This window comes from Lutra lutra, chromosome 7, assembly GCF_902655055.1.
Source record: "Lutra lutra chromosome 7, mLutLut1.2, whole genome shotgun sequence".
Taxonomy (NCBI): Eukaryota; Metazoa; Chordata; class Mammalia; order Carnivora; family Mustelidae; genus Lutra; species Lutra lutra.
Window position 1 is genome coordinate 61,897,955 of NC_062284.1, and position 21,821 is coordinate 61,919,775.

The 21,821-nt window shown below is 48.3% G+C and overlaps 1 protein-coding gene across 2 annotated transcripts in view; it reads left to right on the forward strand.

Annotated features, from left to right (window-relative positions):
- The window catches only part of CAPN3 (calpain 3), a 49,620-nt gene that overhangs the window by 19,291 nt on the left and 8,508 nt on the right, over window positions 1-21,821 (forward strand). For both annotated transcript variants that reach the window (XM_047739036.1, XM_047739037.1), the window contains exons 2-14: window positions 6,207-6,276; window positions 7,882-8,000; window positions 9,781-9,914; window positions 10,651-10,819; window positions 11,661-11,804; window positions 13,851-13,934; window positions 14,767-14,852; window positions 17,067-17,144; window positions 17,863-18,023; window positions 19,121-19,290; window positions 19,621-19,632; window positions 20,335-20,543; window positions 21,550-21,586. In XM_047739036.1, the coding sequence (XP_047594992.1) occupies window positions 6,207-6,276; window positions 7,882-8,000; window positions 9,781-9,914; window positions 10,651-10,819; window positions 11,661-11,804; window positions 13,851-13,934; window positions 14,767-14,852; window positions 17,067-17,144; window positions 17,863-18,023; window positions 19,121-19,290; window positions 19,621-19,632; window positions 20,335-20,543; window positions 21,550-21,586 (1,473 nt within the window). The remainder of the gene's footprint in view (window positions 1-6,206; window positions 6,277-7,881; window positions 8,001-9,780; window positions 9,915-10,650; window positions 10,820-11,660; window positions 11,805-13,850; window positions 13,935-14,766; window positions 14,853-17,066; window positions 17,145-17,862; window positions 18,024-19,120; window positions 19,291-19,620; window positions 19,633-20,334; window positions 20,544-21,549; window positions 21,587-21,821) is intronic.

Consider the following 21,821-nt stretch of genomic DNA (forward strand, 5'->3'; position numbering starts at 1 on the left):
TCTCTTTCTTTTCCTCTAGTATTTGGTTATGCATGTGTTACAACTTTTGAAATTAACCCACAGTTTTTGAATGTTCTGCTTTGGTTTTTGGGGCTTTGGGATTTTCCATTATTTTTCCCTTTGCATTTCACTTTGGGATGTTCCTGTTGTCTCGCCTTCAGTCTTACTGCTTTTTCCTCCTTGTCTTTACCCAGTTTGTGGATGAGCTGATGAAATATATGTTATAGTGTTTTTTATTTACATCCTTTCCTTTTGATTCTTTCTTCGTGTTTCCATCTCCCTGCTTATATTAACCCATCTTTTCTTGCACATTATCTACTTTTTCCATTAGACTCCTTGACATAGTCATTATGGTTATTATAATAATGATTCCTGCCTGGTAATTTTGACATCTGTGTCATATCCTACCCTAGTTCTGCTTTCTCTCTTCAGACTATTTTTGTTTGCCTTTTGGCAATCTTTGTAGTTTTTGCTGAAAGCCAGACAAGTTGTGTGCGGTAGTAAGAAATGAGATGGAGAAGCCCTTGGTGTGAAGATTTATGTTAGGCTGACTAGGAGTTGTGTGGTGTTTAATGCCTCCAATAGCTGCAGGGACCAGACCTTCAAATTCCTCTAGTATTTTTGTTTTGCCCCCTCGCCCCACCCTCCTCTTGCCTTTGGGCTTTCCTAAGTCCTCCCCATCAGTGTTTGCACCTTGAAGGTCTTCAGCTCTAAGTGGCTGTTATTACAATGAAACCCTGTTGATGGGGTGTTAAGGGGGAGGGGAAGTGCTCCATAATCTAATGACTAAGTTTCCATCTTTGAATGGGCCTATGTGACCTTCATACACATTTCCCCACTCTATAGCATTCTTCCCATCCACCCCTTCTTAGGTGAGAAAGGGAGGCTAGAGGGGGCTGGAAGGGACTCAGTGTCCTTCCCCCAACTTATATAAGACTCTGGAAAAGAGGGGGATCTTTCATAGACCTTCACCATGAGAACTTGGTGGGATTTTTGGCAGTAAAAACCATGAATGTGGGGCGCCTGGGTGGCTCAGTGGGTTAAGCCGCTGCCTTCGGCTCAGGTCATGATCCCGGGTCCTGGGTTCAAGCCCCACATCGGGCTTTCTGCTCAGCAGGGAGCCTGCTTCCTCCTCTCTCTCTGCCTGCCTCTCTGCCTACTTGTGATCTCTCTGTCAAATAAATGGATAAAATCTTTAAAAAAAAAAAAAAAACCATGAATGTGTGGGTGGGAGGTGAGGAGGACTGTTCCAGGTTTGATCTCAAGAAGTTTCTCACTCTCATACTAGTTCACACTCAGCCTCCAGAAATTCATCAAAATACCTGTTAAGTGTTACCATCATTTTATGGTTTCAGCAGCTTCTGCTCTAGATAAGCACATCTCAGCTGTAAATTTCTAGTTTCACTTGTGTCCATATTGCAGGGTGGTGGATTGCCCTGCAATCTAAGTTCTCTGATGGGTCCAAGCAAAGATGCTGATTGTCAGTTTGTTCAGCTTTTTCTTGTGGTGAGGACAAGAGCAATGACTTCCAAGCTCTTCACATGTTGGAACTAAACCGGAAGTCCACATATATCTATTTTATCCCACCTTTTTAAGTGTATGTTTCTATTTATTTTATAATGCACAGTATATGTTAGGACAATCAATATACACATATATAACTTAAAACCAGTAAGAATACTTACATAGGGTTGCATGTTCAAAATATTTTACCAATGGAGGTAAATAATAAAAGTTTGTAGTCATTGTGTGAACCATGGTACCCAAGAACTGAGGAAATGGTCATCTGTTGCTCATTGCTGGGACTCCATCATTGACAGATCCAGTCTCCAGGCTAAATTATAACCAAAGGAAGAGCTAGAAACCTTTGGTCCCCAAGCTAAAATAACAGAGCTGGGATAATTTACCTTTTGTTCCTATCACCCAACATAGGCAGGTCTTAGACCTTCTGGGGGATATTTATGCAGTGTTTTTAAGTAAGGAGAGAGGAAGAAGTAGGTGGTAGGGAGAAGGTATTTAGCCAAACCAAAGCTTGTTTATGAATTAACCTTCAATAAGCTTGGCAACTGATCCTCACAGAACGGACATCTTTTATGAGGACAAACAGTTAAGAGCCCCTAGGCTGTGGGTTTCCCCAGAGGGCAGGCTGGATGATCTCCCATTTGTATTGTATCAATTCCCCCAGCTCTGTACATACTTGGGGGCTCAATTCATGTTTGGTGAACCATAGCTAAGGTAGTGTTGAAGGTAAGTGTGGTATATTGGGGAATCTACTACTGTAAAAAATGTAACTCCATTCCGATACCTGGACCTCCAAACAGATAATGAACGACCAGAGTAGTTAGTAGTTGCTGCTACCTTTCCAAGTAGCCAGCCCTGGAATAGGTGAAGCCAGCGTCTGAATGCATAGTCCCAAGGAGAGGAAGCTATACCTGTAACAACTAAAAAATGTAGCTACAAGTCTGGTGTTTGAGTCACTATATAATACAGTCCTTATAACAGGGGCAGAACATCCAATAGTCAAGGGTTTCAGCTGGCAAGTAGGAGAGGCCCAACTCAAGATAGCTTAAACCAAAGAGAAAAAAAAACTCATAGAATTTGAATGTTCAAGGGTGATGTTGGATTCAGACACACCTAAATCCAGCCCTCAAACCTTGTCATCAAGACACAGTCCCTAATAGCGTCTATCTGTAGATCTATCATTTGTTTATCTATCCGTCATCACCTCCTTCCTCTCCCCCTATTCCCATCTGTTCCCTCTGAGCTGGCTTTACGCTCAAGCAGACTAACTTTGCAAGGGGCAGATGTGCCACTTGGCAGCCTCAGACTGACATTCTATCAGTTTAGCAACTCTATCAGAAGAATGTACAGTTGACCCCTGTTTAAAACACACAGGTCCTCTTGTACACGGATTTTTTTAGAAATATATAAATCCAGTACAGCACTTTAAATGTATTTTCTCTCCCTTATGATTTTCTTAATATTTTCATCTTGTCTTATGTTATTGTAAGAATATAGTACAGAATACATATAATATACACAATATGTGTTAAGCGACTGTTTAGGTTATTGGTAAGGCTTCCAATCAAAAGTAGGCTACCCGTATTAAGCTTTTAGGGAGTCAAAAGTGATATGTGGATTTTTGATTGTGCAGGGGCCGATGCCTCCCATCCCAGGGTAAATCAAGGGCCAACTGTTTTTTTTTTTTTCTCTCTATACTTACAACAAAAGCCTTAGCCTACCTCAATGGCCCAGATTTGGTCACGTGCCCATCCCTGACCCAGTCTCTCTCATTCACTAATTGCCCCGACTATTTGGCTAGAGCTGGGTGAAGGGAAATCTCACCAGAAGGGCCATTTGACTGTGGACCTGTTCCCCAGTGAAAAGGTGAGGTACAATCCTGGAAGAAGGGGGTATTTTCCAAGGAGCAAAATACTGGGGAGACCAAAAAACATGTCTGCTATACCTTACTTGGCTTCTTTTTAAGAGGAAGGAGTCTTGGGGCACCTGTTGCATCCGTTGGTTAAGTATCTGCCTCAGGTCATGATCCTGACACCTTGGCATCCAGTCGAGCCTCTGACTCCCAGCTCAGTGGGGTGTCTGCTTCTCCTTCTCCCTCAGCCCCTCCCCAACCCCACCGCATGGGCATGCTTTCTCTCAAGTACATAAAATGTTAAAAAATAATAATAAAATAAAAGAGAGAGAGAGAGAGAGAGAGAGAGAGAGAGAGAGGAAGGAGTCTTGTCTGGAATAATGAGTTTTACCTTTTCTTTGTGGGAAATGGTTTTTAAAAACCACAGTCTGGGGGCACCTGGCTGACTCAGTCAGTAAAGCATGTGACTCCTGATCTCAGGGTTGTGGGCTCTACCCCCACACTGGGCAAGGAGCCTACTTAAAAAATAATAACAAAATCTTAAAAACAACAACAACCACCCCCATACACACACAATCTGGTTGTGATGTTCTCTTTATTACCAGATAGTTACTGCTTCTAATTTTGGGGGGAGATTTTTTTGGTGGAGGGTTGTTTAGTTTTTAATGCAGAGAGATAGGAAATATTTTCTTAGGGGAAAAAATAAATCATGAGTTATATTTATATATCTAATTCAACTCTAACATTGCAGAATTGTTACTTAAATTATTTAATATTACATATTTTCTCTATGGTAAAAAAAATCTTGGTACCTAATGATATTAATATAAATTCTTATCTATCATATAGCATCCATGTCAAAGTTTTGAAATAATGACATTATTATTATTATTATTTCTTATGACTCATATTTCTTTATGGCTTAGGTTTTTGACATTAGGATATATCCCAAGAGGAGTAAAGAGTCAAAATACTATATTTTAAGTCACTCGAAAGAATTCTTTTTATGTGCAAGGTTATGTCACCAACTTGATATGCAGTTAGGCTCCTTTGCTTCAGTTTGCTTTCAGCTTTTACAGACTGTTTTTTTAAAATTTCATTTCCTTCAATTTTGGCTTTTAATTTTTTAGTTTTTTTTTAAGTAGGTCTCCATGCCCAACATGGGGCTTGAAGTCACCACCCTGAGAAAGAGTAGCAACGCTCTACAGACTGAGCTAGCCAGACACAGCTTGGCTTTTAATTATGTACAAATTTACTCGGTTCCTAAGTCAAAACTTTTTTCAGTTATATTCAGTTTTACTCCCATCACTATTCCCACCGCCTTATTCCCTCCTTCCCCCTACAGGTAACCTTTTTAGGAATTCTTGTTTAGGGTTTATCCTTCCATTGCTTTAAGTTTCAGACGGGAGGTGCATGTGGTGTGATCTAAGCAAGACATTCCATCCAGTAGGGAGAGAGATATCCCAGAGCACTGGGAGCTTCAACTCATTGTCATGATGGGAGCGGGCATGGGGGCGGGGGGGGGGGGGGGGGGGGGGAGACACGCGCACACACACAAGGAGAGACAGAGAGAGGGAGGGCTGGGTCACAGAGATAGCAATATTTCTTCAAACTCTGAGGAATGGCGTTAAAACCAAAACAAAGAATCTACAATTATTTCAAGAATTTCCAAGTCAAGGGGCGCCTGGGTGGCTCAGTGGGTTAAAGCCTCTGCCTTCGGCTCAGGTCATGATCCCAGAGTCCTGGGATCGAGCCCCGCATCGGGCTCTCTGCTCAGCGGGGAGCCTGCTTTCTCCTCTCTCTCCCTCTGCCTGCCTCTCTGCCTACTTGTGATCTCTGTCTGTCAAATAAATAAATAAATAAATCTTAAAAAAAAAAAAAAAGAATTCCCAAGTTAAAAAACAAAGCGTTAAGACATAGAAGGAGAGACATCGGGCTCCCTGCTTGGCGGGGAGCCTGCTTCTCCCTCTCCCACTCCCCCTGCTTGTCCTCCCTCTCATGCTGTGTCTTTCTCTGTTAAATAAATAAAAACCTTAAAAAAAAAAAAAAAAAAAAAGACATAGAAGGAGAGACAAGAGCGCCCTCTGTTGGCCGCTGGTGGACTGCACATAATCTGTAGTAACCGGAAACTGCGGGCAGTGGTGCTTAATGGGTTAGTTTGTGTAAAGAAATGTACCCTTGGGGAGCCCTAATCTCAGCTCAGGTCTAGAACTCTCAGAGTTGTGAGTTTAAGCCCTGAGTTGGGCTCCACACTGGGTGTGGTGACGACTTAAAAAAAAAGTACCCTCAACTGACCAGGGAACATATATTTACTCTGCTCTCTCCAGCTCTTGAGTCCTATAGACCCTGGGATATATGCTGACTCTAAATAGCTATGTTACCACATCTTGACAAGAAAGTCTTTATTTTCCTTCCTGCACTTATTTTCCTGGCATAGAAGAAAAAAAAAAGAAAGAAAGAAAAAACAACAGCCATGCTTTCTGTTGTCCCTTCCAAAAATATGGCGGTAATGACACTGCTCTCTCCAGGTATATCCTTACGCAGATTGTATGTCAGTGTGTGGGAACAATGTAGAACAGTGGGAAAAGGAGGCATGTTTCTGGCTTCCACCACTTACTAGCTGTATGTCCTTGGGCAAGTTCCTTAACCTTTCTGAGGCCTGGTTTTCTTATCTGAAAAATAAGAATGATGGAGTCCAATTCACAGGCTGTGTTTGGGGGCTTATCTGAGTAGTATACACAATGGTTCCGATGTGAGATGTCAGTAGGACCTTACATAATGGGCCTCACTAAACAATAGCTCCTACTACTGTCATTTCCTTTCTGTTTCACAGGAAATATGCGAGAATCCACGATTTATCATCGGTGGAGCCAACAGAACTGACATCTGTCAAGGAGATCTAGGTAGGCAAGTCCCCTGGGGTCACTGGTCATTTTCCAGCCAATCAAGGGGTGATTACATGTTGTCCCTTTACCGGAAGTAAAGGGACAATAAAGGTGTGGTCCTTTACAGGAAGTGAAGAGACAGTAATCTGGTTTTGGTCTTAAAGCATTTGAAAGAGAAGGTTTTTAGAACACTACTTCATGCCGGTGTATCTGTGTGCTGGTGATGGCTTCATTTACTTTCTGTTCCTTCCACATCCCTCATCAGTTCTTTGCCTCATGTCATGGGAGATAGGCCTCCCTAGAGTCTCAAAGCCATTTGCACACCTCACTCCGCAAGAGAAAAACCTTGCTTCTAACTGTACCCACTCCCTTAAAAGAGAGCTCTGAAACTGTCTGCACACCAAGCACGTCCCTGGAGATCTGTATGGAATCTGTTTGCACACAGAAAATACACCTGTAACCCAAACTGCTGTTGAAATTGCCCCAGCAGCACTCCATATGAAAGGAGTCTCCACATAGATGACAGTTGTCACAGGGGTGCACGTCCAGTGTTCTGTCTCGGTGGTTAGCGTGGCTCTTCTTGAAGTAGCCTCTTCAGTGTGGACCGCGGGAAAGCTCTGTGAGGCAAAGTTGGGAGACAACATCAACAGATATAGTTTACAACTTGAGGGGAAAGAGCATCCAAGACCCAGTGGAACAAATTTGGCTTATTTGGCCCCAGAAAGAGAGGTTGAAGAGGTTTTCAGTATCTGGGTACCTATACTTCGGGGAAGGCTGCCTATAGAGCCCTGGGCGAGCTCATAGTCTGGACCTTCGAACAGAAACTGTTTCAAAGGGGAGGCTTGCTTCTTCTTGGTGGGGAGCAGGACAGAGTGGAGAGGAGGTCTTCTGACTGCTCTTGGTCTCCCCTCTGCCAGCTCAAGGATGCCATCAGGTCCACACAGCAAAACAAGGGCCTTGCAGAACTTAAACCAGCCTCCCTAGAGGGCATCTCTGTGACTGTCAGTGCCCCCTGGGTGCTCGCTGTCTCCCACTCTCTCTCTCTCTCTCTTTCTCTCTCTCTCTTTCTCACACATACACACACACACACAGAGCAAAATGACTATATACCATACTCTGCCAGAAAGGAAGTTCAGGGAATAAGAGAATGTCCCCATCTCCTTCCACTGTGAGTAATATATTCGTGCCACCTATAAACTGGTTGCCAGGCAGCTGCCTAACAGACTTTCCTTCCAGTACCAGGGGGCTTGGCCGGTGGCCCTCAGATGCCCAGGCTCCACCCCGAGGGGGGAAATGTACTCCCACTGCAAAGATTTCATACAGGTGTTAGGAAGAATGACCCAATGTTGACCTACTGCTCTGTCTTCCTTGAGGTCCAAAAAGGAAGTGAGCTTATATTACAGGTGGAGGAATTGCCTACAACCTTCAGGCAAACCAGTCAAAAGTCAGAAGTTACCTTGACCGAATTATCCAGGGACTGCTAGCCGGCTGTTCTAGGTGGACACCTCTGGAAGCAGGACAGTGAACACTAAATGAACTCATTTGGCGAAGACATAAAAACATCAGCTGGAATCCGGTCTTTCTCTTTCCTGGAGGTGACCTCTGCCCTGTGCTTGCCTGCAGGGGACTGCTGGTTTCTCGCAGCTATTGCTTGCCTGACCCTGAATGAGCGCCTGCTTTTCCGAGTCATACCCCATGATCAGAGTTTCACCAAGAACTACGCAGGGATCTTCCACTTCCAGGTGAGGGAACTGGAGTGTAGTTGAGAGGGCCAGCTGCCATCCACATCCCCTGCAGCCACCATCCCCCCCGCCCCCTGCACCCCCTCCCTCCTGGCCTTGACCTCCCAGCAGCTTCAGGAAAGTTTCCACCCACCCTCCCAGCCTTAGCTGTGGGCAGTGACCCCCTTAAGGCCTCAGGCCTTTTGAGGAAGCAGTTGTTTACTCTGCCCCCTAAGCCCATCCCCCCTCCAACCCCCCCACCTTCCGCTATGCCCCAGAAAGGCAGGAAGTCATCCTGTTTGCTGGCCTGTGGATCTATTTTTGCCTCTCCAGCTGGCTGGCTGCTGTGTTGTTACCCACAGCCCTTCTCAAGTAGGTCCCTAAGATACTAGCATTGGGAATTTGTAGGTTCACAACAGGAAAGACCTGCGCCCTGCCGGACTATGGCTCCCTTCCTTGTTGCCCTTGAAGGCAGGTCTGCATGAAGTCTCGCACTCACCTTTTCTAGGCCCTGGAAGGAAAGTTTGGTCAGTCTGGGCACAGGCTTCTGGTTCAGCCCATAAGTGAGTCTTTCATTTCCAGACTCAATGAAACCACTGGAAATTTTCTAGATCCAGATTGTCCTATCAGAGAGCCAAATCCTGGTGCTGACCCAGAACTGAAGTAAGTTCCACATGTTGGGATCTAGCAGAGTCTGGGGTTCTGAGGCATCCTGTTTCCAGCCCCGGAAGCTCCTAATGTCCCAGAACCAATCCAAAGCATCACTTGATGTTCCTCCTGATCTTATATGTCAGCACTGAAGGCCTCAGAAAAGGCCTCTGATCAGGTTCAGTCCTGTTGCCCCCACCGCCCCCCCATAGCATGGGTAAAGCAGCCAGGTCCCCATTTTTGTTTCCTTCCTGGGCCATCAAGCTGCCAGTTTCCCTCTGATATTTAAAAGGTCTTATGACTCAAGGGCCGTATATATAAAAACCAGGTAGATTTTTGCTCTCTTTTCAGTAGGGAGAAAATGTCATTAAAGGAAATTAAACCCTATTTGGCCTTCTTCAGTTAAAACTGATTTGTTCAAGAAAGAACAACATCCAGGGACACCCAGGCGGCTCAGTCAGTTAAGTGGCCAACTCTTGATTTCAGCTCAGGTCATGATCTCAGGGCCATGAGATCGAGTCCCATGTCTTTGCGCTCAGCATGGAGTGTGCTTCAGATTCTCTTCCTCTCCCTCCAGCTCATGGTCTATCTCAAATAAATAAATAAAACCTTAAAAGAAAAAACAAAACATCCAGAACTGGAATTATTAGACAATGTTCCTGTTATAGCCAGAATATATTCTGGGGCGCTTCCCTCTTCCCTGTCGATCTTTCTTTTTCAGCAGCAATTTCTACCTGTATGTCATCGAGAAATCTATAATCAATACGTCACCTTCACCTAGACCAGTAGTTCTGAACCCTGACTGCACATTAAAGTCAGCTAAGATACCTAAACTATAATACGTAGACCCAGGAGAGCAGGAGAATGAAAATCTCAAGTCCTCAGATATGCACGGAGCACCTACCATCCCCAGGACTGGGCTGGACTGTGTGGAAGGGATAAAGTGGTATGTACCACACTTTCTGCTCTCAAGAATGCCACAGTCCAGTTAGAGAAGGATGCACACACCCTAAACCCAAGAGTATGGACAAACACCAAGAGGCCAAACAGAGGAAATGGGGCTGCTTGCCAAAGAGACTCAAAGGAATGTTGGAGTAGAGATACATTTCCCAAAGGTGATCTGACGATGTGCCTCTGTCCTTGACGCTTTTAGTTCTGGCGCTACGGAGACTGGGTGGATGTGGTTATTGATGACTGCCTGCCAACTTACAACAACCAACTGGTTTTCACCAAATCCAACCACCGCAATGAATTCTGGAGTGCTCTGCTGGAGAAGGCTTATGCTAAGTAAGGCAATGCTCAAGGATGTGAAGTGGGACTAGAGGTGGGGAGTGGGGCGGCTGTAAAATCCAGCCCAAAGTCTTGTCACAAGAGGAGGTGTGTGTGTGTGTGTGTGTGTGTGTGTGTTCAACTGTGACCCAGAGTCCGAGACTGTAACTAAACATAAACTAAATGGCTGTAACTAAACATGCTATATTTAAGGATAGAATGAAGTCATGTATAGAAGATCTTTGGATTCAGCCTCCTATCGTGAGCACTTTAATTCTGCCTTCAGAATTAAAGGTTGGTGTTGCAAGTCTTGGATCTGAGCATTGTATCTCTGAAGCTCACGTCCCAGGGTCTGGCTTGGCTCAACCTCCTGATCTTGTAGTATATGAATAAAGTCATGTTGCTCTCACCTTGGAAGCTCCACCCCAGCCATTACTAATGGATCTAATGGAACCCTTCCTTAGGGTATAGAATATGGTGGAAAGAGAACTACCAGGAAGTGGGAATAGCTGGGTTCCAGTCCCAGTGCTTCCGGGTCTCTGGCGCCTTGGGTAAGCCACTTAGCCTTTGGAGCACAGTTTCTACAACGTGAAGAAAGGGAATCACAGTATCCATCCCATTAACTTACAGAGTTGTTGGGGAATTAGGCAAGAAGACAGCACAGGACCTGAGAGTAAAGTCCTGGTGGCATGGCTCCTGGGTCATGTCTCCTGAAACGCTGGGACCTGGGACTGGTCTTCATTCTCTCTCCAAGGCTTCACGGTTCCTATGAGGCTCTGAAAGGTGGGAACACTACGGAGGCCATGGAGGACTTCACAGGAGGGGTGACCGAGTTTTTTGAGATCAAGGATGCTCCCAGAGACATGTACAAGATCATGAAGAAAGCCATCGAGAGAGGCTCCCTCATGGGCTGCTCCATTGATGTAAGTCTGGGGTGTGGGGTACAGGGTGAGGAGCAGCCACGGTGCAGGAAGCCCGTCATGTGATGTAGAGCAGCGTAGGGCTTTCCTCTGGGATGGGGTGGATGTTTTGTTTTAGGAAGCAGGAACTGGCTCTCAACTTTGAAAATTTCTCAGGGAAGAAGCGTCTCTGGGGAGTTTCACCAAAGAGATGGGGCAAAGACATTCCAAGCCCAGAACTTGAGGTAGAAATAGGTCCAGAGGCCTGTGTCAGCAGGGCCTCCTGTGGTCAGTGCTGCTCAGCCCCAACACGGCCCAATTAAGCTGACCACATACCTGTTCTGGACCAGCGCCCGCCTTTCCCTAAGACAGCCTCCTAGTCACCGAGCTTTGGGACGTGGGCTTTGTGTTGTCACCTGGGAGAAGCTTGGCCAGCAGGTACCGTCTCAGTGCAGTGGAGTGGTGTGAACCGAGACTGGGGCCAAGGGGAAGGAGATGGTAGACTGGCCAGGCCTCCTGGCCAGGAAACACACCTGCCCTTGGGGCCTGCTTAGTGTGTAACAGTCTTGGTGCTTTCCATCGCTGAGGAAGAGACCCAAGCAGAATTCCTGAATTTCCTTCCTTTCCCCATACTCCAAATGGGTCTGAAAGCATGGGAAGATCAGCTAGCATTAAACACCCACAGATGAACATTTTCTTTCTGTATCACTTTTCTCCATCTTGTCTCCATTCACACCGTTTATCTCTCCTCTTTTCCTTGTCTGTCCCCTTCCTTCATTCTGTCTCCTTCCCTTTCTGTCGCCCTCCCTTGTTTGCTCTCGCTCTTTCTCCTGGACTGTCTGTCCCTGTCCCCACTGGGCCTCAGGATGGCACAAACATGACCTATGGAACCTCTCCTTCTGGACTGAAAATGGGAGAGTTGATTGCACGGATGGTGAGGAATATGGATAACTCGCAGCTCAGGGACTCAGACCTCCTCCCCAGAGGCTCAGAGGACAGACCGACCCGGGTGTGTACACCTCCAATTGTCAGGACTGACCATCCCTCCGGCATGCATGACCGGGGCCTCCTGGTGTTAGACTCCCCTCAACAGACAGTGCCTTGCACACTGACCTCTACATGGGCCTCCCAAGGGTCTGGGTTGGAATATCTTGCCCTCTCCAAGGCTCCTGAAGAAGGTGGGAGAGACCGGATTTGGAGGGAATGTCTGTGGGAGCTCCTTCCTATCCTGCAGTCCTGGCAGTTTCTCTGATAACAAATTAACAAGTAGAAATACAAGAGAGACTTCACGTATTCTAAAATACTTCTCCTCTTCTAGTTCATTCATTTGTTCATTCAACACATATTTATTGAGCTCCTAGTGAGTGCCAGACAGTCTTCTAGCAAACAAACAAAATAGTTTTTGTTCACTAGAACAGTCTTATATTCGAGTACTTTTGGAATAATGCATGTTCACTGAAGAATGCTGACTGAGCCGTACAGAAAAGAACAGAGGAAAAATTAACCTACATTCTCTCTCGTCTAAAGGTAGTAACTCTTAAGTATTTAGTAAAATCCATCTAGGACTTTTCTTTGCATACAGTTCATCTAAATGTTTATTTTTAAAATCTCATAGTCTATGTACCTCTTTGCAGTTAGGCTTTGTTCAGTTAGCCTTATGTTCTTAATGTGCCAATATGAATTATATTGTTAATGTGTCTCCTAAAACATTTTTTAGTGGCTGTACGGTATGCCAACATACCAATAGGTTATAGTTTATTAACCCAATACCCTCTTATTGGAAAATGGGATTGTTTCCCTTTCTTGTATTGGTTGTTATTTTTTAAATTATTTTTATTAACATATAATGTATTATTTGTTTCAGGGGTACAGGTCTGTGAATTGTCAGGCTTACACACTTCACAGCACTCACCATAGCACATACCTTCCCCAATGTCCATAACCCAGCCACCCTCTCCCTACCCTCCCACCCTCAGCAACCTTCAGTTCGTTTTGTGAGATTAAGAGTCTCTTATGGTTTGTCTCCCTCCTGATCCCATCTTGAATGCTATTGTGAACATCCTATGAAATACATCTTTGTGTGTGTCGTGATGATCCTTTGGGACAGACTGCCGGTGGAAGTGTGCATAAGTAATACCAACGGAGTCGTTTCAAGTGGTTTCCCAGGTCTAGATGTGAGGGACGTGTGGATCTCCTGCCCTATCCCTTTCTGTTCAGCATGGTCTGGGTCATGTAAGGACTGAGATATGGAAGAGGCTAAGTGCCAAAAAGCCCAGGCTCCATCCACATCCCTGAACTTGAAAAGGCTCATGATTTGCCCAGTCCGGCATGGCTCCCAGAGCTCATGTGAAGCCACAGAGAAATGGTCTAGGGCTCCCTGGGCATTGGAGATCCTACACTCTGCCAAGCATTCTTGGGGCTGCCCCTTGGGGATTTCTGAAAATGGAAGAGCTTCCCCTGCCCCCTTAGGCTATCACGTCTGAGCAGGACTTGCTTCTGGTCTCCTCCAGATTCCCTCCCTGGACTCTGTGACTCTTGATTTCTTGAGTATTGTTCTTGGTGGGTCTGGAGGAAGTGAGGGGACATACAGAAAGGAGGTTGGACCTATATGTTTCATCTAACCTCTTTTCTCACTTCCTTTCTCTGCTGGGAAGAGTCAGCTCTGGGTGGGCTCAGGGTAAGGGGAAGCCTGAGTCCAGGACAGCCTCCATCTGTCCTGTTTCTTTTTTGAAGACCCCAAGAGATCCAGAAACGAGGGGCAGGGGTCATCTCACCTACCTCGACATTGTCCCACCCTCACATGGATCTCCGATGGTCAGAATGGACCTTTTCAGGGCAACCAGCTTGAGGGAAACCACTCTTCTGGGCTATGTCTTCTTGACTGCCTAAAAGGGCCAGCAGTGGTCCTCGCGTGGCCGGGAAGCCCCCTTTCAGAGCGTGGAGGAATCCTTGTCCTCACAGAACCTGGAAAATTATCTCATGTGCGCTTTGTCTCAGAGGCGACAGAACTTCTGCCATCCAACCCCTGACAGGCTGTCTGGTTTTTGCTCCACAGACGATTGTTCCGGTTCAGTATGAAACAAGAATGGCATGTGGGCTAGTCAAGGGCCATGCCTACTCGGTCACTGGGCTGGAGGAGGTGAGGTTGGCAGGGCAGGTGGGCTTGGGAGCCACTTGGGTCACCTCCCGAAGTCAGGACTTAGCTACCTGAGCCCCTTCACCTCTGCAGGGTTGCCTCCTCTCAGGGGTTCTGCTCAAGGTCCGAGTCCAGAGCCTATGGCTGGAGGGGGCCCCTGGAACTGTCAAGGTGGATCTTGCCACCAGGTGGTGCTCAGGTCATCTTTGCTTTCAGTGCTAAAGATGGCAGTTTTCCCAACATTTCCAGGGAACAAATAGAAATCACTTTAGTTTTATGGAATTGATTTCACAGGCTCTCGTGTTTCCTGTTCTCTGGGAGGTGAACAGTTACAATATCTTGCTCCTCCTGGGACATCTGGCTGGAGACAGGAAACTTGTCAGAACTACTGCGTACGCCTGGGGAGGCTGTGCCCCCATCCACAAGGATAGGCAGAGACTGGAGAAAGGGGCACTTTTTTCGAATTGGTCCACCTATGGGGGCCATTTGTCTGTAGTTCCTTGGCCAGCAGGGTGTATTTTTTTTTCTAATTCAAACAAAGACACCTAGAGTGTTCTAGTGGCCCCACAATATTCACCATTCCCGTTCTCGCCCAAAGCTCACAATGGCCAGGAAAATCACTTCTCAGCAGACAGTCAAGCCCTGACCTCTGCAGACTCAGCCCTAGGGTTCTGACGTTCCCCCTGCCATTCCACAGAATCTCCTTGACCAGGACCTGGCAGGGCAGCCCCTGTACAAGATTCTCTCCCTATCCCCACCCTAGCTCTCAGGGCAAGACAGAAAACCTTCTTTCTAGGAAGGCCCAAACCAAGAGAGCTTTTTCTCTTTGTCCAAGGCCCTATTCAAGGGGGAGAAAGTGAAGCTGGTGCGGCTCCGGAACCCCTGGGGCCAGGTGGAGTGGAACGGCTCGTGGAGTGATGGGTAGGTGAGGGGGGCCCGCAGAGCCTGGGGTCAGGCTTCGCTGAATACCGCACCATGAGAGTACTACAGATGCTTGGTCTAAAATTACCCTCAAAACTCATGATCCGCAGAGGAGAAAAGGGGACATGGGCTCCAGGGAAGGGCCCACAGAGGAGCCAGGGGAGCTAGGGATCCAGAGACCCTACAGATGGCCACTGGCTGGAAAGGAAACTTTCTAGAAAGCGTGGGCTAAGTCCAGTAGAAACAAAGTTTGAAGGCAGGGGTCTGGATTTCCCTTCTGTTTCCTTATCTGTAAAATGGGAACAGTGTTACCGTTCACGTGGTAAGCTGGAGAGTACCTAGCCAGTGCTAAGATTTCCTCTCCCTCAGTGTCCCCATAAAAAGTACACAGTGCCCCTGAACGAGCTTGCTAATTATCACCGAGAGGAACGAACTTGGTGTAGGAAAAATAACAAACACTGGAAAGTTATATGATGGCTCAAAAACATTTACAGAGCTTCTAGGGGGCACCCAATCACTGGTTCCCAATTGCTTCACTGAGTGGAGGGCGGGGCAGCCCCTTGAGCTCTTTCATTCCCAAGAGGACATAGCAGGACTCAGTAGCTGCACCTGTGCTCTTCAGCCTCTGGGCTTACCTCCACCCAGGGAGCCATCATTGCTGGTTCACTCGGTTCTACTTCACTTAGCGTCATTGAGCACCAGCTGGACAGCAGGCACAGGTCTGGGCACTGAGGCTGGCCCCTGAACAGGCAGCCTCCCTGGAGAGACTGGGCTAATCTGCTGACTCTAGTCTTTTTACGGCCTCTTGCAGACACTGACCATGTTCCTTCCCTCAGCAGTGAGACAAATCCCCACTTCTTCTGTGCCAAAAAGGTGGCAGGCCCCACGCTACTACCTGGGGACTTAGAAGTGAACAGGGAAACATAGGCCCTGCCCCTGTGAATGTCAAGTTCCAGTGGGAAGGACAAAACAACCACTAATAATGAAGATAAAGCTCCCAAAGATAAAACCGCCCCTTACCTAGTTTGGGTGGGATAGGAAGAGTAGAAAAAGGTTGTGGGAGAGATTGGCATGGGATCTGGGCTCTCTGGTTTGGGAAGGCCCTTGGTGCCCCATCAGCTGTCCACTGGCCCAGGCCACCCACAGGGACCCTCACTGTGTTCTCCAGCCCCATAGTTTGGTGTCCAGGCTTAACCCACATCCTACCAATGCCTCCACACAGGGATTGCTGACAAGTGGGGCCCATCTCTAGGTCACTCAAGGAGACCATCCTCCCTGCTCTCGGTCCCTCCTTCTGCTCTCCGGAACCTCCATTCTCCCTCGAGCATTCCCTGACCCCAAGCCCTTCCTCAATCCTTCACCTTGCCAAGGACAACCCGGTTTAGCTTTATTCTCCTCAGCATGCCTGAAACACAAATGCGCTTCATTTCCTCCCTCCTGGGGAGAGTGTGGAAGACCAGCTAGCCTTTAGAAACACGCAGCCAGGCTATTTCCTGGGGTGGTAGGAGAAAGGAAATGTTTACATGCTTGGTCTTTTTCTTAGAACTCAGTTACTTTATTAGAGGGCAGGTGCTGTTCTAAAACTTTTGCATGCATAATTTCATTCATTGCTCATTGGAACCCTCTACATAGATGATAATACTCATTCCACTTTTGCAGTTGGGGAAACAGACACTGAGAGGTTCAGTGACTTTCCCAAGGTTACACAGCTAGTACTGGTAATATTAAATGGAATCCTGGGGGACTCTGGGATGGCTCAGTCAGTAAAACATCTGACTCTTGATCTCAGCTCAGGTTTTAATCTCAGAGTTGTGAGTTGAAGCCCTATGTTGGGCTCCCTGACTACTTAAAAAAAAAAAAAAAAATCTAAAACCAAGTGGAATCCAGTCATTCTATGTCCAGAGATCAACTCTTAAAGCGTGAGGAGGGATTTAAAAACAAAACAAAACAAAACAAAAAAACACCTCAGCCCTCAGAAGGATCAAGCCCTTACAAACCCATTTAAGGTCTTATTCCTGTGGATGGTGGGAAGCCATTATTGGGTTTTACACTGAGGGGATCAGATCAGATTTCCAATTTGATGCTTCATGCTTGCTACAATTAGAAGGTGAACTACTCTTTCAGTTTTTTCATATTTCTCTTGCTACTCCTGTCCCAACCTACATCAGGCCTCCCCTTCTTCTTCCTTCCATAATTCCTCCATTTTCCCTCCAGTTGGAAGGACTGGAGCTTTGTGGACAAAGCCGAGAAGGCCCGTCTGCAGCACCAGGTCACTGAGGATGGAGAGTTCTGGTGAGTCCAGAACCCAGAAGGGCCCCAGAGGGTAAGGGATGAGGTGGGGAGCTGATTTCTCAAACCTCAGTGCCCGGAAAGAGGCCATCAGACCGCAGCCCCCAGGAGATCTGGGCCCTATTCTCCTCTAGTCCAAGGCCCAGCAAGGATGGGTCTCTGCGAGGAGCCAGCCTGGTCACCGCGGTGACTGAGCCTGGGACCAGGCCAGCATGATGTGGCTCCTGCCTCGCCCGTGCCCCTCTGTGGTGCATGCCGCTCCAGGCACTTGCTCCCTGGCCTTTGTAGAGCTGTCTTCTAGCCAAGGCAGCTCTCCTTTGCTCACCCAGCGTCACGCTCACCCTCACTCTGATCATTTCTAAGTGGCCCTCAGCTCTCAGCTTAAAGGGAACTTTCTTCAGGATCTCCGTTTTGCTTGCTTCATTGTCCTCCCCTAAACTGTCTCCCAGTGCAGTGCCTGGGTCCAGTGCAGAGGGACACGGTTCCATTGGAGAACTGGATTGCTGCCAAGCTCTCCCACCAAGGACTGAGTCATTACCAGAAGAGATGGTAGTATGGGGTGGAGACATGAGAGTGGATAGTGTTCACCCTAGAGGGGAGAGACAGGGTCCTCTCTGGCACCACGCGCAAGTTCGTCTGAATGGTCTGATTGTGCTAAGCTTGTCCCTGAGTCTCACCTTTCCCAGCCTCCCACACGGGCCTCTCTTTTCCAACCTCTCAGGATGTCCTATGACGATTTCATCTACCATTTCACAAAGCTGGAGATCTGCAACCTCACGGCTGATGCCCTGGAGTCCGACAAGCTGCAGACCTGGACAGTGTCTGTGAACGAGGGCCGCTGGGTGAGGGGCTGCTCTGCTGGAGGCTGCCGCAACTTCCCAGGTGGGAGAGGCTCGGGGTGGGTAGGAGGGCTCCAGGCGGAACTGAGTCAGTACTAAGTCCTGGGGGTATCTGATCTTACGAGACCCTCCCCATTTTACCAAGAAGGAAACTGCCATGCCGAGGAGTGTGCAGTAGGGAGCTGGTAACAACTTTTAAGCAGGACACCGTGTCAGGAGGGTGCTGCATTCCGAATGCTGAGGGTTGGAACTGAACACAGAGTTAGCCTCAACTGCAAGGCTGCAAGCCAGAGATGAGGAAAGCTGGAGCAAGTCCCAGTGGAGGATATCGAGGGAAGAGGGCAGATTCAGGAGACAGGATATTGGGTGGAGTCCCTGAAGAGTGACTTCAAGTTTCCCAGTTTGGGGCAGCCCAAGGGAGGGTGTCAGTGTCACAGCATAAGACACACAGGAGAAAAAATTGGGCATGTTGTTGGTTTTACGGTGGAGCTGGCTGTGGGCTTGTAGGGAGGGGAGTTGAGTTGGGGACCTGGGGAGTTTGAGGCCCTTGTAGAATAGCCAGGTGAAGACGTGCCGTAGAGAATTGGTTGCACAGATTAGAATGGTTCTTGGTGGTATGACTAGAAGTCAACATGTATCTGTGGAAGGATGGAAAGAAGGGAAGAGGAAGGAAGGAAGACAGGAGGGAGAAAGGGAGGGAAGGAGGGACGGAGGGAGTCTAGTGGAGATGGACGCTGGGGTCTACATCATCCTTACGCAGGGACAGTTACAAAATTGATAAGACAGCCTAGAGGGGGCGCAGAACAGTGGGGTGGGAGAGAGGCCTGAGACCACAACCCAGGGGCCAACAGCATTTCAAGGGCAGGTGAGGAAAGGGAAGCCATCAGCAGAGAATGACAATCACAGCTCGGAGAGGGAGGAGGAGCCGCACAGCCAAGCAGGGGGGGGGGTCCATCTGCAGAAAGGTGTGGGCTACCCACTGCTCCCCCCACATTGTTTGACGAATGCCTGAATCACTCCTTCTGTATTTATTGAGCAGCTAGGGGCAGCAGATCAGTAGGACCCCTCTGTCTTACTCCTCTTCCTGCATGTTCCCTGAGAGGCACATCTGAATGTACATTTCCTTCCTGGGGGGCACAGACACCTTCTGGACCAACCCGCAGTACCGTCTGAAGCTCCTGGAGGAGGACGATGACCCCGACGACTCGGAGGTGATCTGCAGCTTCCTGGTGGCCCTGATGCAGAAGAACCGGCGGAAGGACCGGAAGCTGGGGGCCAACCTCTTCACTATTGGCTTTGCCATCTACGAGGTGTGCAGTTGCTGACCGGCTTCCGCCCCAGACACACATACATTCCTCTGAGCGGAGGGTTTGGGGACCTCCCCAGTACTAAGTGTCCCCTCCCAGAACTCCTGGTATCAGGCCCACTTGTGTCAGAATCTCCTAGATATTTGTCACAGGAGGAAAAAACCCGGGATGGAGGAGTGGAGTGGGGCTGGGGCTGGCCGGATCGGTGGTGGGAAATCAGGCTTCTGCATGCATTCCACAGTGGCTGGCATTCCCTTCCCGCATGCATTTCATCCCTGTGCAGATGTGAAATCCACAGAATCTGAACAGCTTCTTTTTCTGTTTTTCCTCAAGGTCCCCAAAGAGGTATAGAAGCGGCAGCAGCCAGCAGTTGTGCACAGCGTTGCCCGGGTGTCCTGTGTCCATCCGTGGCACATCGGGAAGCTTCCTGGTGGGGTTTGAGGGCAGGACTATGATAGGGGAGTGTCTTGCCTGTGTCACGAAATCCAGAGAGGGTGCATCAGGGTGATCTCCCGACTGTCACCGTCACGATGTGCCCCTCTCTCCCACCAGAGACCGTCACACACATGCTTTCAGACCTTTACATTCACATCTCACACACACACACGTGCGCGCGCGCACACACACACACACGCGCGCGCGCGCTCATACTCATACACATTCGCACTTACAATTAATACACCGCCACACGGACACATTCTGAGGGTGACTGCCCTCTTTGGGATGGAGGAATCGCCTCCCTCAGACCCCAGCCAAGGCCCCTCCTGCCTCCTTGGGGTCCCTCCCTAGCCTGGAGGTGATTTGGAGCTGACCAGCAGCAGTTCTGGTAAGTGGTGGAATGACAGACTTGACTTTCACTTCCGAATCACAACAGAAAAGGAGGAGGAAATGGGGTAGGGAGCTCCAGGGATGTGGAGCTATTTGAGGCCTTAATCATGACTGTGAACCGGGTGACCAGAGCCGGGAAGAGACCCCTGGAGGGGGACTGTGAGCAGGACAGGGCATCCTTCTCAAGGAGCTCCATCCCTTGGCTCTTCTCTCCGTCAGATGCACGGGAACAAGCAGCACCTGCAGAAGGATTTCTTCCTGTACAATGCCTCCAAGGCCAGGAGCAAGACCTACATCAACATGCGAGAGGTGTCCGAGCGCTTCCGCCTGCCTCCCAGCGAGTACGTCATCGTGCCCTCCACCTATGAGCCCCACCAGGAGGGAGAATTCATCCTCCGAGTCTTCTCCGAAAAGAGGAACCTCTCAGAGTGAGTCAGCCTCCTTTGCGCCACCTGTCCCTAAAAGCCCATGCAGCCCATTTCAGAGATTGGAGGCATGGGGTGGCTGGACCGGTCCCCTCTAGGAGTCCTGGGATATGCTGACCAGGAGACCACTCTTTCTCTGTTCCTGAGCCACTGGTCACATCTCCATTCAGTCTGTCATCCCACAGGTATTTATTGAGCACCTACTGTGTTGCAGGCACTTTTCTTCTAGGCACTGAAGATAGGGCAGTGAATTGAACAAAGAAATCCCTGCCCTCATGGAGCTTAACATTCTAAGAGGAGACAACGAGGCCTGGGGAAACACATACATACATGTGTTAGAGGGAGATAAGTGATAAGAAGAAAGAAAGAGAGGGATGCTTGGGTGGCTCAGTCATTAAGAGTCTCCCTTGGGCGCAGGTCATGATCCCAGGTCATGATCAGATCATGATCCCAGGTTCCTGCATTGGGCTCCCTGCTCAGCAGGATGCCTGCTTCTCCCTCTCCCTTCTTGTGTTCCCTCTCTCGCTGTGTCTCTCTCTGTCAAATAAATAAATAAAATCTTTAAAATTAAAAAAAGAAGACGAAGAAGAAAGAAAGAGAGTAGGGAACAGGGATAGGAGGCATTGGGGGTGATGGAGCTCTTAGGTAAGGTGGCCTGGGGAAGCCAGCATGGCCATATCCTGCATTTTTGGTCACTGCAGATGAGTTCATAAAGCCCAAATCCTCTGAACTCTGTCCCAAAAGAAACACAAGGCATGAGTAGGTAGCTGGGCTTGACTTTGGGACGCTCAGGGCAAAGCCAACAAGAACCCAGGTGTGTGCCCTTGGCTGCTGGGGATAGTGCCGACACAGGGCTGGTCCCCGTGGTGGGAGACATTAGTCCCTGGGGTTCCTTTGAGGTCAGTCCTGACTTGGCTCTGAGAAGCTGAGTGTCCTGAGCAAATCCTCTCTGTGCTTCCTGCCCACTCCTGGTGACACTGACAATCCCTCCCGTTTGTGTTTCTCACAGGGAAGTTGAAAACACCATCTCTGTGGACCGGCCAGTGGTGAGTGGTTTGGTTCTGATGTGTGAAAAGGCCCCGAGGGTCATATTCCCCGATCCAGGCAGGGGACAGATGGGTGGTGGAGGGGAGAGGTGGTATTGGCAGAGGAAGATGGGCATCTGAGGCATGCAGAGCAATTCTTCCATATTCCTGCAATTTCTGTTTGTCGTGACTAGAGTAACAGACCTCGCGGTGCTGGGGCCATGCAGTCTGCCCAGGGGCTAGGAAGCACAGAAGA